Source organism: Triturus cristatus, chromosome 4_1 (assembly GCF_964204655.1).
Source record: "Triturus cristatus chromosome 4_1, aTriCri1.1, whole genome shotgun sequence".
In the NCBI taxonomy this organism is placed as follows: Eukaryota; Metazoa; Chordata; class Amphibia; order Caudata; family Salamandridae; genus Triturus; species Triturus cristatus.
In genome coordinates this window covers 396,206,746-396,223,469 of record NC_140585.1, presented here as the reverse complement: position 1 = coordinate 396,223,469, position 16,724 = coordinate 396,206,746, and the positions used below count along the sequence as shown (strand labels likewise).

The window sequence follows — 16,724 nt, the reverse complement described above, 5'->3', positions numbered from 1 at the left end:
TGGTAGCATGTGAAGCAGAAGACGTACATGAATTTCCCAATGTTTTTAATGGAAAAATTGGCAAATTGAGAGGTTTTTCACATTCCATTAGATTGAAGCGTAATGCAGTTCCTAAAAATCACAAGGCATGGAATAATCCACTCATTGTTGGAGATGAGGTAAAGCTTGAACTAGATAAATTACTCAATGCACATATAATAGAACCTGTGGAATTCTCTGAATGGATCTCTCCGTTGGTCGTCGCCAGACGAGCTAACGGCAAAATCTGTTTGTTTTGATTTAAGAGGATTGAACAACATCATTATAGTTACCAATATCCGTTGCCCCGTATTGATGAAATGCTGTCCTTGACAAGAGATGGTAAGTGGTTCTCCACATTAGACCCATCTTCAGCATATCATCAAATAATGCTTGACCCTGAGTGTAAACAGTTGACTGCTTTGTACTCCTTTCGGATGTTTCCAATCCCGCCGTATGCCATTTGGATTGGCATCGGCAGCAGCTATCTTTCAAAGACTCATGACAGCGCTGTTTGGGGACATCCGGGAGGTAATATTTTTCCAAGATGATATTTTAATCATGGGGAAAAACAAAAAAACCTCATGATGACATTTTAAGAATGGTTCTGCAGGTACTTGATAACAAGGGTTTAACCGGTGAAATTAACAAATGCAAGTTTGCCAAAACCAATGTAACTTATTTAGGACATGAAATTGGCCGTGATGGCATTAAGCCAAAAGAAAAATTGATTGAAGCTATTCTCAAAGCTCCTCCACCTCAGAATAAAGACAAACTTCACTCTTTTTTAGGCTTAGTGGAATATTATTCCAAATTTGTAAAGAAGTTTTCTGAAAAGACACATGAGATGCGTGCTTTACTGAAAAATAAGAGCAAGTTTGTTTGGTCCAGCAACTGTCAAACTTCTTTTCTTGAAATCAAGTCTGCCATTGCCAAATCTCCTACTCTAAAAGGATTCAATTCTTCTGCTAAAACCTTCATCACCCCTGATGCTAGTGGAAAAGGCTTAGATGCGGTCCTTACTCAAGCTAATGAGAATGGAGATGAAAACGTTATTGCATTTGTCTTCAGATCATTATCTCCCACCGAAGAAAGATATTCAGTTATCGAGAGAGAGACATTAGCCTGCGTGTGGGTCCTTGAGCACTTTAGAAAATTTGTATGGGAAAGAGATTTTGTGCTGAGAACAGATTACAAACCGATGACAAAAGTACTCATCACGTAAGGTTTGTCAAGAGCATCTGCTAGGATTGCCAGACTATCTATGAGGCTACAAGTTTCAATTACGAGGTACAATATGTACCAGGAAAAATTAACACAACTGCAGATTTCTTAAGTAGGATGTCCCTGCCTTTAAGAGAGATTGACACAAATTCTTGGAATGATGTGTGTGTTGCTGGAATTTTTGTCAATGAGGACTGCAAAGGGTTACAAGAAAAAGAATGGGTGGATGCACAGTTGTTTGACAACGTTTTAGAAACAGTAAAAAATAAGGTTGAAAATGGATGGATTGTATAAAAAATCAATTTCTTGGTGAACTAAAAGCGTTTTGGGAAGTACGGAATGAATAGAGTATTGAAGGGATGTTCTTGGTGAGAGGGTAAAAAATTATTCCACCTTCTGAATGAAGAGGTAAGATTATCGCACTTTGCCACGAGGGACATCCCGGTACTTCCAAAACCACACGCAATATCCAATCTTTGTATTTGTGGCCTAAGATTGATATTGAGACTGAACGTTTTGTCAGATTGTGTGTTGATTGTGAAACAGCAGACCAATCACAGAAAACTTTAAACCCTCCTTTAAGTTCACTTGCATGTCCTAACTTGCCATGGGAGGGTGTTGCTCTGGATATAATGGGTCCAGTTTCATGGAGGGAGTGATGCTTCTCAGAAATTCATTATTGATTTAATGGATTTGTTTTCAAAATGGCTGGAATTGGAGGTAGTAGCAATGGTTGACACACATTCTATTATCACATTTCTAGACCGTATTTTTCTTGGAGAAGGTTTCCCAAAATCTTTACTCACCGATAATGGTGTTCAATTCAAGTCTTTGGAGATAAAGAATTTCCTGAGCTATGCTGGTATTGAGCATAAACTCACTGCACTTTATCATCCAAGGGGAAATGCTGTTGAGGAAAGAATCAATAGAGTTATTAACGGTACTACAGCAGGCCTTGCATAACAAAAAGAATTTAGATGGTGAGTCGCGATTCACGAATCAACTGGTTTTAGTCCTTTTGGTGTTATGAGAGGCAGAATACCTCTTTCAAAAGTCAAACCTGATTGGATGAAGAAAGGCAACAAAGTAGATTGGCAAGCTGAGGATATTAAATGTATTCTGACTTCCCAGCAGAAAAACATTGCATATTTTAACAAAAAGCATGGCGTTAAAAATGTCCTAATACAAGAAGGTCAATGGGTACGAATTAAATCCAGTAAAAAATGGCTAAAGGGAAAAACAGGTTTAGCTCGCCCAAAAAAGTAGTCGAAGTAAATAAAAATACAGTCCAGTTAGCAGATGGTTCTGTTTATCACATGAGCAAACTTGCTATTGTTAAAAAAGTAATGTTTGTAAAATTAGTCCTGATGTCAATATTGGTGATGAGTCGGATAAATATTGTTAGCTTACTTCCAATCTCACTTGTGACCAAGTTTCACTTCCTATTGTTTCTGACAACCCTGTTCAAGATTTAGAACATGAAAACGTTGATAGTAGCATTGTTGTCAGCCATCCTGACACTCAACCTTCTAATGAAGGAAGAATTAGTAGTTTGGGTAGAAACATTATTAAACCTAAGAAACTTGATGACTATGTTTGTTCCACTTGAAATTATTGTATTTATTTTCTTTCTTATGTTTCTCATATTTTTTTTAATTTCTTTTAGGGGAAGGATATAGGTGTGTTTTAATTAAAGGAAATGGATGTGTAGTAATGTGGTTAGTTACTTGTGTTGTAGAGTGTTACATGTATTCTGTATTCCATGAGAATGTTTCCAGTCAGATGCGGTGTAGCAGAGGTAGTGCTCACATCTGTACTCTACGGCTGGGCGAGGTTACCAATAAACTGTTATTTTACTTCAGCACTTCTCCTGATTGATTACTTCAGTGCCTTTACCCCTACCTAAAAAAAAAAAGGTGTTAGTTGAGTCTGGATTTTGCGTCAGGGTTGCACCCAGGGCTTAATTTGTGCCGGAGCTTTCAGGTGCTTAGCACCGGCACCTAATTTGCAGAGCCAGGTCTACACACATTTAGTGCACATAATTGATTTTAAAGTAATTTACCTCACTACGGCACTTGGCAGTGGCACATTGCAGTATCATTGTCTGGCAGTGGTGGCCCAGCAGCCGGGGCTTAGTGTTGCCGGCCGCCCAGTGGGTGACGGGCGCGCGGGACAATGGGCAGAGCTGGATTTGATCTTCTGCGGGGGTTGGAGCTGTGCGAGGCAGCAGGCGCAGTTTTTTTCAGCACGCATGCGCATTTGCTGCATTGCCACGCCCACACCCCAGCATTACCGCACGGCCGCACATCACCCACCACCGAGTGCCGAGTCATCGTGGTTCAACGGCCGCCAGCAGCAAGCGCGACCGGCCAGGCCGGACGGATGACGTTGTTGAGGCCTGGAGTTAGTAGCTGCTGCCACCAGTGAGTACTGCTACTGGCCAGTAACAGCACCAGGATAGTGATGGGGCAGGGGCGGCCGGGTCTCCATGCGGAGAGGGTGCATTCCAATGATTTTCAGCTGTTTAAGCCGTTTCACTAATTGACTCTGAAGGGCGTGTGCGGGCGTGTGCGCGTTATTTCATCACACATATTGACTCTGCCTTGGGTTCTAGAAGTAGCCCACATCACGAGGGCCAATTATCCACTGATGGCGACTAATTACCAGCGCCCAGAGAGCGGCCGAGCAGTACTTCCGGGAAGCCTTTCGGAACCTGACCCCAAACCATATAGTTCTATGTAGGTATCTCGCAGTCGCTTCCTGTTCTTTACACCGATCTGTGTTTTTTATCGGAGCTACGCGCCGCCCCACAGGAAATACTACTTACATATAATTGTAACAAAACTAAAAAAAAACGTGTTGAAAATGCTTGCTTTCTGTTGCTTCTCACAGATTATTCTTAGCGACAATTGTATTCGAAACTTTTTTCAATTTGCGTTTAAAATCCCCTTTGTTTTGAAGCCTCCTGCAGGACAATGAGGAGCAGGGATTAGGGCTGGTGCCCTCCTGGGAGGCCGACAGGGGATTAAAGAATGCCAGGTACCGGGCACAATGAAAGATAAAGAGCCAATTAGGCCCTGCTAACGACCCCTTGTTTGGTATAAATTGAGGTTAACAGTAGAAGAAAAGGAGGGCCCACCCCTGAAAGGGCCGCAGCCCCCGGAGCCGCTAATGGCACTGCGAGAATTATCGCTGGGGACTGGGCATGATTTTCAGTCCAATTGCAGCCGCCTGTGGGTTTTGCGTTGAAGGGACCGTTTCCGAGGTCCCCGAGGCTCTCGCAGCCATTTATTCAGCTTTTTACACAGCAGCACCTGACGTGCTGCAATTTTTCGAACTCGTGTGTGGAATGTTCAAAATAAACTACAATACCCAGAATGCCATTATGTATTGGCTAATAAGCCATAACTGCTGAAGGTGGCAAACATAAAGTGGGGCCACTTGGTTTCTGTGCATCTTGTGGGAAGGAAAACCTAAGGCTGCCTTTTATCACATCAGGGATAACCCACAATCCACAAGTCTCAAGTTGCCCCAGGCCAGGGGTAAGTAGTTCACGCTTTCACTCGGAATGAGAGGCGGCCAAGTGACGTCCAATGTCCATCTTCCTTCCTAAACAAGGACTTCACTGACGCAAGACATGCTCTGCTAGTACTCACTCCCACAGATTGAAACAACTTCAAAGCTGTCACTGTTGCATTCCTGCGTTTACTGCAGGTTCGTTTTTTCGTGTTTGTAGTAGTGCATTTGCGTGTTTTGTAATGCGCTGCAGTGTTGCTTGCTCTGACTTCAGAGCGCTAAGAAGTACAGTGGCCAGATGGAAGATATTTTTGTACTGTTTCTAGAGGGTGGTGTACCCTGGCAGCCAGGCCTAATCAGTTAAATAAAGCTGCGCAGCAGCCTAAGGCTGCAGGCAGTCGTGTGTGTGTCCCGGGCTGGCCGCCCGGCTGAACCGGAAATGTAAGCACTGTTTTACATGACACTGCACTGACAGTTACTTAACAGTAATTAACTGTTAAGCTGTATGGAAGAAGTTAAATTAGGTAAACTTTAATTAACTACTAGTAGCGCTAGCGTAGCTGCCATGCCACCATGATCATAAATATGCCACCCCGTGGGTGGCAGTGGGTGGCGTGGGGCCCATGCCAAACCAACCAACGCTGCTTTTTGTTTGGGTGTGTGGCAGTGGAGTCGCGTTCTGGGTCCGCCGTCCTCAATTCCCACTGACTGAGTGTGTAAGTGGGCAACATGGCAGGATGGGGAGGTACATGCTGAAAACCGGCTCCGTTACCGTAAGGTCTATAGTAAAGACATAATCTGGTGCCGGTGCTGGAGATCATGGCTCTAGTGTTTTTCTGGCTTTATGGGAGGTGGGTCAAGTTGAATTTCTTCACATGAACATTGATGTTGGAGGAACACTTCTTGTTTTTCTTTTCCCTCTGAATGTTGAAGTCACCATGGATGTTATTTTCTGTGGAGAACATTTGGCTGTCCATGAAATATTAAGTGAAGTGTTCTGAGAAATCAACTCTGTTTTCTAGGAGAATGTTAGATGATTTTGACGTATGTTCTTTTGGGTGGCAAGGTTCTGAGGCTGATTTTGAGTCCTTTGAAGAAAAAATCAAGGTTGCGGCCTTTTTGATGATACGCGGTGTGTAAGTGGGTGGAGCCAGTGGAGGGAGTGGGTTGAGCCAGCGAAAAGTAGGTGTGGCCTCCGAAATACATTTCAGCACCTGCACTTCATATTTTACAAATTAAGCACTGGGTTGCACCACGTTTTTGGCACAACTCCGACGCAAAATCTAATTTGTTATATCTCATAATGCACTTAAACGTACTCATGATATACCTGATAAAATGTGTGAGGCCTTGATATCTGATGTCACTCTTGTGATGTCACTTCCAGTGATCCCCCATGCGACGTCACGCGTCGTGTCGTCATGCGCTGTGATGTCCCTTGCATACTAGCTAACAGGGTTAGCCGCCCCAGTTAGCCGCCCCCCCCCTTCCTTTTATGGGACTTGTGCTGTGCTTTAGACTCTCCAAAGAAGAAAGACGAGTTCGAAAAATGTCGAGTAACATTGATATTTGTAGAGGCACGGATATTTCGGTGGGCTGGGAAACAACGACAATTAACAGTCGCTTGCGAATACTGGCGTACGGCTTCTCCGAAGAATCACATTTTAGGGAACGGCTGGGGTAAGAAAAGTCAAATCTAGACCGCTTTCCGTATAACTAGCTAAAGCCAGCCAGGTCCACTTCAGTTTTATGGTACGAGATCAACCGAATGTCTCTCAAAATATCCGTCCTCCTTACTTGGCTACCACGTGACGTCACACAACTGTCATTTAGCCAACAAGTGGCGTGTTTCGTTTTGGAAGGGGCGCGGGATTGGCTGAGGCACAGCGACGCTGTCCACATTCAGGGTGGAGGCGTGGCTTTTGTGTCTTGTACACTTCTGAGGCGGGGCGAGAGGAGCGCAGGAGAAGCCGGTTGCTCTTTAAGAGGCAGGCTGCCAGTGCGCGCTGGCTCCGCAAGAGTCCATTCATTTTCCAGGGCGCAGCTGGGTTGCCTGTCCTCTCACAATGAGCAACAAGTGAGCCCTACTGTCCCAGTTTCCCTTTACCTTGCCATCTTTTCCCCTACCTGCCCCTTTTTTTATTTTTTACCTCAATCCACCCCGGACTAACCATGTTCACGTCGGAGCGCGAATGGAACCTGTCTTTCGCAGGCTGTGGCTTCCTCGGCGTGTACCACGTCGGAGTGTCTAGCTGCCTGCAGGAGCGCGCCCCGCATCTCATCTCTGGAGCCACTCGCATCTACGGGGCATCAGCCGGGGCGCTGAACGCCGCTGCTCTGACGTGCGGTGCTTGCCTGGGTAAGATCGAACAGGAATGCTTTACTGTGCACACTGTGTGTGATCCATACCTTACCGCCGTGCAAGTGTTGCTTTACCCATGTGTCTATGCATTACTAATGTCGGTTCCAAATATACCAGTGGTATTTTCCATTGTATGGAATAAATGCTTTACCTAAGTCCTACATTACCGGTTGGTAGGACCACCTGGCCTTTGCGAGTATGATGCCCGCATTACAACTTGTATTCTGGCATTAACGCTTTGGGTATTATTTTCTATTAATTGGTAGCCTTTCATAACACTAGTGTGATACCCAGGTATTCGACCAAGTAATAGGCTAGCACTCTTGCTGCGCATTGTTGGGGTGTGTTTAGGGTGTACCCTTATGGAAAGCATAGGGTACCATGCATGAGGTCCAGAGTTGTGCTACGATCATGTCACCTAAGCGCATTAGATGGATAGGACCTGCCTTGATGATGGATACCAACTACTTTGATATGATTGCTACTCAACGGTGGTAGCGATTCAATGCTTAGCGCACACTGCTCTATTATAGTCAATCGTTGACCGTATTCATTGAAAAACTAATGCTTGAATGGGAGAGGGTGGCCACCAGTTTACTCATCCAATGGGAGAAACCCCAACATCATATAAGGTCCTTGAGCATTGGCTCATGTCACACAAGTACAAGGTCCAAATTATGTGGTCGTCCAAGTTCTCTTAATTTATCCGTATTTTTTGTTTTTTTCTAGCCAACTCTTGTTTCATCATTGACTTCATCCGGGCTAGAAAGTACACACTACCAAACAATGTATTACACCACGTGAAATTGCGAAGTACCTTTCCAAGATCATTGTGACGCAACAGTCCTCAGTCCTCAATCCCAACCGTGTGCAAGAAATGCAAACAAAAGGGAACCAAATGCAGTCCATAGTAAGTCCCTTTGCGCGGTTAGAGTATCTATTTAGAGTATATCCAAAAGAGTAAAATAATTTTGTAATAGGTTTTCAGACTTTCCAAATCGCCAATACAGTATCAGATGCTAGTAGGCCATGAGTGTCAGTATCGGTTTGTTCTATAGAGAGAGGGAAGAAGGGCGAGAAGTATGCATCACTTCTGTGCTTTCCTGATACCTCAACACCTTATTTTGAAATGGACTAACCCCTCAATCATGCCTGAGATTCAGTTTAGCAAAACAAAACCACAAGAGTATTCGTAGACCCAGTTGAGACTGGGGTAATTAGTAATAACAATAACAATTTCTCAACAGGTATTATTTCAAAAATGAATGACAGATTAATTAATAAACATGCAAAAGAGCGGAGCACTCAAATTATCACTGAAGTTATATAAAAACACCTCAGACAGCATGTGATTAAGAATTTTGAATAAGATGTTAATACATGAACACCATAAAGACAAAACAAACTTAATCGTGTAATAAGTCAAGGTAAACACACTTTTGCTGTCTCAATTGTGAATGGCTTTTCGGTCCCCAATTACTGTAGGTTATCGTCGGGACCGAAATGCACAAGATAATGTAGCGCTGTAGTGCTGAGAATCAATCGATGGAAACGGTATAATGACCCAAGTCCATTAAAGTGACCAATCTTGAGACCAGCATCCTACCTAACATTGTGTATCTTTGTACGCCCTGGGGTTCCTTACATCGTGTATTACTTGTAGATCGAAAACTAAGCTTATCCTCTGTGCCTATACCATGGTTACAAAACTCGTCTCTCCGTGCTGATGCATTACTATGGGCTGCATATGATGTTCCTAAATTCCTGCATCATTTAGCCCATCGCCAAACTTTGCTGACCTATAGTATTAATATTGGAGGTTGGTTCTTTAAACTAGTAATGCTAGGGAGCTCCAACTGACAACTTTACCTGCCAAAGGCCACCTCTTCTGTCTGATTCTTAATACTGCACAACTATCCAGGATGAAACCTTTCTCATTCTCCGCATCTGTCCCAGCATTGTCTGGCCCTACTGTGACCATGTATCCTTAACTAATGCCCTGCCACTCCTTTGTTTGTGTTTCTTGTTATCTGGTTCAATCAATGGGACTGAAAACCATGTTGAGGAAAGATTGATCTCATATTTACTTGGGTGAAAAATGTATAATTTTAAACAACGATTCATATATGTTGGTTTCTACTGACATTACCTATTGGAAAACTTCAGACCACTTCATGGCTTTGACAACACACTGCTTACATTTCTGAGATGTGCTAGGTGTGCCCAGAATATTTACATCTCCCTACGACAGATGTTTTTGTCATATTTTGCTGTCAAACACATTGTAAATATATCGCCAACTATACTAGGGGAAAACAAAACAAACCGGATAAACTGGTCCATGAAACTAATCTTCACGTCCTCAATAGCAAACTCTCTTGTCTTTTAACACAACGTGAATTAGCTTTCAATGAAAACCTCTTATTCCTCACAAGATTCTATATTTCTTAACCTTGTTTTCACTTTCTTGTAAACAGATTTCACCTTTTCCAAGATCAAGTTGGTGCTTGGTCTAAGAAAGCTTAAATTGTATTCAGATCTGGAAATCGGGTGCTAGGAAGCACCAGACTGTCTACCCATTAGGCAAGTGACTAATGGCGTAATGTGTTGACAAATTGTGAACTGCAGAGAGTCACAGTCGCCGAAGAGCGGTGTGGCATCTTTTTGTTAAATTGAGTTCTCGACAAGCAGTGCCATATATTTTTAGGTCTCGCCTGAGCCAGCGCTTTAGCGCTGCTCTGGCGAGATCTTTAGTAAACGGGGGGATTTGGAAGTGCAAACTAGTGCTTTTCAGGCCTCCAAATACAGTGCATGTGCGCCGGGCGCGCGCACCATTTGGCAGCCTGCGTGATCATTTTGCGGCCGCTTTGATGTTCTCAGCGAGCCGCGCGGCCACTGAGAACATCAAAGCGGCCGCAAAAGTGCACACCATTTGCCAGCCTGCGTGCCTTTCTCCCCTGAGAGGGCGCGACGTGCCCTACCCCTCCCTTATCCTACTTCCTGCTTGTTTAGCCTGGCTGCCCTCTCGTAATACAGACATCACACAAGTCTCTGAGGTCTCCACTGCATCCCATTAAAATGCACTCACTGATCGCGTCTTGACCTGTTTGTGAGGTTTCACTGTATATTTTAGTATGTTTCAGATGTTAAGTTTCTTAATGAGCACTTATATATTTACAGTAAACATACATTTCTAATGTGTTGCTTCTTTAGTAAACATTTGGATTTGAATTAATGCCTCATTTGCATATCTTTACCGACCCCCGATCCTTTCTCGGGTGTCAGATGGGACCGGAGTAAATTACCGCAGTGGGTAGATCTCTCGGTTAGATTATGATTTGAACCAGCTCAACCTTCTCTTTTGGAGGCCACTAAATCAGTTTCCGTTCACCCCGATAGTGAAATTAACAATGCCTGTTTAAGAGAAGCCACAAGGCAGTTTTGGTTCTGGTCCGTATTCTTCAAGTTTGATGTATTTGCATCTCATTAGCAAGTCTGGCCATAGGTATGCATATTAAGGAGCCGTATTTCTTAGTTTCTTTGCTTGTCGCCATCAGAAAGAAGTACTTGTCAGAAACCACCGTTTAATAGGAGTATTTTTGTTTATACATTTTTTTATTTACTTTTAAACAAGACTAGAGCACTTGTACGTAAGTGCAAGCATAGTGCAGAGTGCGCGCACCATCAGTCGTTGCTATATTACAGAAAATCTACCGCGGCCTCCGTTGCTGAAACAAGTGATACTTTGTCTGCCTAGCAGAGCGCCCTGCTTCTTGCCTGCCGTGTTAAATGCCTCTGAATATGTGTTTTAGGGTGCGTCTACTCTCCAGGCCTTGACGACGCTAACGTAGGTGGCTGTAGGTCAAGACTGCACCAACACTTGTGGGATCTCCCAATGACTACCTTAAACGTGACATGCTTGGGATCCCTGGCACGGAGCCAGGCTGCATGAAGGCCTGGCTCTGCTCCAGAGACCCCATACCCTCCCACCAGAGCAGTCTTTACCTTCCAGACCACCTCCTAAGCTTCCTAAAGCCCTTGTGGGGGGTAGTAAAATGGACCCCCAACTCCATGGGAGGGCTACACGCTCCATCCTTCTCAAGGGCTGCGTTGCCCTGTGTGTGTTTCCTAGAAGGGGGACATGAAAACTGATGATTGGATATTAAACAGCGGAATAACAATGGTGAAATCAAGGACTATTTTTTTCAAGAACAAATTTGACATCTATTCTCCATCCAATAGGAAAACAAGCATTTGTAATGCAATAGGTCTCGCACTTAGCAGAGTTTTAGCTATTGGTATTGTAAATGACAATGCCTTTTATTTATGTTTTTAAAAAATAAAATAAAAGGCATTATTATTTGAAATGTCAATAGCTCAAACTCGCGTAAATGCGAGACCTATTGCATTGCAAATGCTTGGTTAGATGTTTCTCTCCGCTTGTAAGTTTCTCGTCCCACTCTCTCATTTACTTCATTTGTGTGTTTATTTTTTCTCACCAGAGCTCCCTCTAGTCTACTCTACGCTATAATCTCTCTAGGTTTATTTTATGCTTTTCTTACTGGGGAACGGGGTTTGCGTACCGGCGTAGGTTCCACAGTCATTGATTCTGGCGAAATCACATGATATCATTGCGTGTAAAAAATAAAAATCTGAACTTCTGTACCTTTCTTTCTATTCTACCACTAACTTTAGCCTCCGTTCTCCCTTCTTCCACTTCTGGCTCCATCTACATCTTCCGCCATCTCTAGGTGTGTTTAGTCAGGTCTTTCTCACTCTTTCTATTCAGAAGGGTCTTCCTCCTTCTGCAGGGAGAGTTAATTGACCCCCGCCCACCTCCTGTGCATCCCACAGCAGTGTCCCCGCCAACCTCCTTCCACGTCGTCGAGGGGGGTGGGGGTGATGGGGACCTGTAATTACGACCTCATTATAGGGTGCGCGCATGTGGCAGACCTGCAGGGCTTCCCTCTCAACCCACCCTTCTTTCTCCCCTCCCCCACCTCATTATTTCCTCTCTTCTGCCTCTCGAGTTACTCCTCCCAGTTCGCTTCTCTCTGTTGATCCTCTGTTCCTACCTACCCCCAGTGGCTCAACAAGGGAGCAGTCGGCCATAATGAAAGCAAGTAAAAAAGAACCCCACGCCCCTCTGTTGGCGAATTAAATAGTGGCATATGTCGGTGCAGTGCACCTGGTCCCACTGCACCTTCTGCACTATTCATATCTAAGCCGCTTCACCTCTCTGTCTGCTGGGAACTGCATGAATGTTTGTATGCTTGCGTATGACTGTACGCTCACCTGGGACTCCAGGTGTATGCGCGAGTGCAATTTGAAAAACAGTCAGAGAACCATCTTTATAGTTGCCCTGCAACTAGTCTGAGCTTGAAGGCTGCAGTTAAAGAGCATTAAAAAAGTCATGGGACAAAGATCTTGAGTTGGTAGGGTATTTGAGTGTGGAAACAGAGTTTGAGATGTGGCTAAAAAGACAAGCATTGGCATAGCCAATAGGTCTCGCTTTTGGGATCTTATAAGTATTTAGTTATGCAGCACAATATCCTTGGTGCAACAACACCAGCTGTTGCATGGCTAAACCTTGTACCTTATAAGTGTTTAGCCATGCAACAGTTGATGTTGTTGTACCAAGGATATTGTGCTGCATAACTAAATACTTATAAGATCCCAAAAGCGAGACCTATTGGCTATGCCAATGCTTGTTTAGGTCTCGGCTAGCGAAGGCTGCGCTTGCGCAGTCTCGCTCGCGAGATTTAATGTTTTAGGAGTGGGGCTTTAACCCGCCCCTTTTTTTTCCCTCTTCTCCATTGGCTGGCCTCTTAAATGCTGGTCAGCCATTGGAGAAGAGCTTTGTCTCTCCAAACAAGCCCCGTCTTTTTCGGATTCGGGGGCGTGTTTATTCGATTCTTTCGGTCCTTTGGAATGTAAACATTCCAGCCAATGGCAAGAGGAGAGAAAGAAAAACACGCCCCCGAATCCGAAAACGCCGCTGCGTTTCTCCGAGGCATTTCTGCTTGACCTCGGAGAAAGGCGGCGGTGTTCATGGCTTAGCTTAGGGAATTTGTGATGTTTCGGATTTTTCCATGCCTATTCTATTAACGCGGCCTTTTACCGTTATAATAGTGCGCTGTCTTGCCCGATTCAAAGTCCAGTTAACTGCAGTTGTATTTAATTATTATTTAGATCATGAAAGCTGTTCTAGAATGTTGAATGCAAAAAAGATGCTCGCCAAATAACATGCAAACGTCAGCCTGCGAATAACATATTGGCTGAATGAGATGCTGTCAGCATTACTTAATAAAGTGGGAAATAAGATGCTAATTTCTGCTCGCCCGCCGGGTGGGGCAATACACACATTTGTGAGTCTGGCACATTTCATGTTCCAGTTTGCAAAATATTTAATCCTGAATCGAAGAGCACTCACTAGCTTGTGTCGTGGAGCTGTTGTTGCACTCGTGCCACCTATATCAGCCCTGGTCCGCATGCGAGTTTACACTGCAACCCGTCCACCCATCTCGCGAGAACCGCTCTTCCTGTCGCTGAGCGCTGTAGGCTGCCCGCACAGCTCTCGCGAGATCAGCCCGGACCCATGATGGCGGAAGGTATTGCTTGCTTGTTCAGTGTGCGCCAGAGCCGGGTTTCAGGGGGGGGGGGGGGGGTAAGAGAGGGTGCCTGTGGTCCTGTACATGCACCCAACCTCCTGGGGTCACGTGCGTACCATTCCACGGGTGAGCGGCTGGGTTAAAAGCCAACTATTTTACGTGTACTGGTCCAGGCCCTGCTGAGGCTGGAGCCGGCTAAGCTGTCATCTCATAAATAATGCTGCTGAAATTTGTTATCGATATGTCTCTCTCCCAACTTTTACACTTGTGCTGGCATCCTCTCTCCCAGCAAAATACAACTACTTTGCCTTCAGCAAAACCTGAACTTGCCAGTTACAAACCCTGTAGTCTCAGGAGATGATAGTATGGCTTTATTGTTCGTGGTCCGCATTCCGATTATTACTATATTTTTATAAAATCCAAGAGGCATGTTTTGCCTCTGGCAGAATAAACATTGCAGTGTCCCTCACAACAGACTTGTGCACAATGTTTCAGTTGTTTTCGCGTGGCCTTTATTACCTAGGAGGATCACTAAGTGTATTTTTCTAAAACTGTATACTTATGATTAATGTTCTTCCTAGAGAGAGAGCGGAGTTTTGTCTAGTGGAAGTTTTGACTCCTGGAAAGGTAGCACATAGGGTTAATGTGCCTACAGCAAAGAACATGTACCATGCAGATCACAAAGTGCACATAATGTAAATAGGTCAGTGGGCTACTGCGTGCGTGTGTGTGTGTGTGTGTAGGTGGCTCTATTTGTGTGTGGGTTGCTCTATGTGAGTGGCTCTGTGGGTGGCTGTGTGTGTGTGTGGGTGGCTTTGTGTGTGTGGGTGCAAATGCAATAGGTCTCGCATTTGAGAGTGATTAAGCTATTGACATTGTAAATAACAATGCCGTTTCTTTAACCCCTTCCCTGCTCATGACGGAACGGTTCCGTCATGAGCCACGGTTGCCGTGTGCTCATGACGGAACGGTTCCGTCATGACACGCCCGTTGGCGGCCGCTCCGCCTGCGCGGCGCTGTTTCCCCGCCTGTGCGGGGGGACAACGCAAATGGGCGGAGTCATGACGGAACCGTTCCGTCATGAGCACAGCCCAACCGTGGCTCATGACGGAGCGGCTCCGTCATGAGCACAGCGCCACCGCGCTGCCCCCCCGCACCCCCCAGCACCGCGGCGGAATTCCCGCCGCGGTGAAAGGGTTAAATGTTTTAAAAACAAAAACATAAACAAAAATAATGTCATGAGCAATGCCAATAGCTCTAACTTTAACAATGCCGAGACCGTTGCATTGTAAATGCTTGTTTTGTTGGTTCCTAACACAATTGGAAGTTAGTATAATCAACTGTGATGCGTTGTCAGTATTTCTTCTGTTGTGATTTGATAGTTTCCGATGCACGTGGCTTTGAGCGATGCTAATGCTGCTACGTGTGCCGTCAATCAGCGGTGTTTCCTCCACCTTCACCACTGTGTAATTCTGAGAATGTGCTGCCACTGAAGGTCGTCGGAGTTTAAACGCCTGTGATTGGGCGACAGGGGTGTGAGGCGACTGGGTGGGCGGGTCCGGGATAGCTGTAGGAAAGGGTTACTACCGGTCAGTGACCTGCTTCTGGTCACGAACTCTGAGAGCAATGGGGGTGGGTAGAAAGCTGTATTGATCTGACTCTTCGATCTCATTCGTAAAGGTGCCAGATAGCTGCTTTCTTTTTAATTCAGCTTTCTTGTGATCTTTCCATTGTTCCAGGTCTTGTGTATAGGTGGCTTTGAGGTAAACGCACATGCCGTAAAAAAGAAATAACCAAACGAGTGATCGGGGTGCGTAGAGAATACGTTCATAGGCACAGTAGTTGATACTAATCGCGAAGCCTGACAAGCTTTTCAGAGCAGGATAAACTAAAGCTAGCAAGGGGATTGGCAACGGGAGTGGAAAAGCTGGGACTTTTTGTCATCGGCGAGTGTGTATTTACAAGCAATATGCTACATCGGTCAATAACCTGTCGAAATTTAAATACATCAAGGCCTCGTCCCTGCTAGGTCCAATCCCCACATTCTGTGCAAGCCAACCACGAGATTACCATTGAGTAGATAAGGGGGGCTCAGTCATTTACATTACGTCACACATGCAAATCTTTGGCTAGAATTGTAACCTGCAAGATGTAGTACCCGAGGACATTCAGTGGGTCGGGTTCTGCAGGGTCTATATATCATATCAATGTCCCTACATTGACTGCTTGATTCTCGGGAATGAGTGTAACAACCCTTAAGGTTTTCCATGTCGGCGATGTAAGCTTTTTTTTTTTTTTTTTACAACTCACGTTTTTACTTCAACTTTTGTATTCAATATGAGTGCTCACTTTTTTCTAAGCTGTATCTGTAGCCTTTTTTATGCTATTTATGACTCATTTATACCGCCTATATTTAACTGAGTAGACTCCAGGTGCGAGTTCAGGTTGTGGATGGGGGTTTGAAGACACATGTCTGAGGGCACTGAAGGTGAGCCTAAAGACAGTTGGAGTTGCCTACAGTGTCAGTGGGTCATAAAGGTGTGTAACCTACATGCACATCCAATCGTTGGCCTCTGCATAGCACACAGAGAAATGGTTGCACATGTGCCAGTTGTCAGAGGCGCAACTTGAGCCAAATTTCGGGGGGGGGGGGGGGGGGGGGGCTGAGCAAAAATTTCGGGGGGGGCTGAACTTTAAGCAATAGGCAGGGTGGAGCTGCAGGGGCTCTTAAAAGGGGTGAAACAACAGCGAGGCCTCATTAACATGCAGATGGTCTTTTAAAGACCTGTGAAGTGCTCGGGTGCGGCTGCTTTTTTGCCCGGGAAGGTGTCTCATCCCGGGCTGCCACACACGGCGGGGGGGGGGGGGGGCTGAAGCCCTGTGAGTCCAATGGGTGTTGCGCGCCTGCCAGTTGTAATTATGGGACAGTTTAAGATGTGCAGATGAAGGATTTCAGGACGATTTCAGTAGAAAACTGTCTTAAGTGTCTAATA

At 45.0% G+C, this 16,724-nt stretch overlaps 1 protein-coding gene across 2 annotated transcripts in view; it reads left to right on the top strand.

Moving 5' to 3' along the window:
- Nucleotides 1-16,724, top strand: part of LOC146855000 (patatin-like phospholipase domain-containing protein 2) — a 312,239-nt gene that overhangs the window by 61,323 nt on the left and 234,192 nt on the right. Inside the window, exon 1 of one of the 2 annotated variants that reach the window (XM_085652464.1) lies at nt 6,687-7,117. The exons of the other annotated variant lie outside the window; for it this stretch is intronic. Within the exon in view, the coding sequence (XP_085508590.1) occupies nt 6,931-7,117 (187 nt within the window). The 5' untranslated portion in view covers nt 6,687-6,930. Of the gene's footprint in view, nt 1-6,686; nt 7,118-16,724 lie in introns of those variants that run through there. 2 annotated transcript variants of the gene reach the window in all.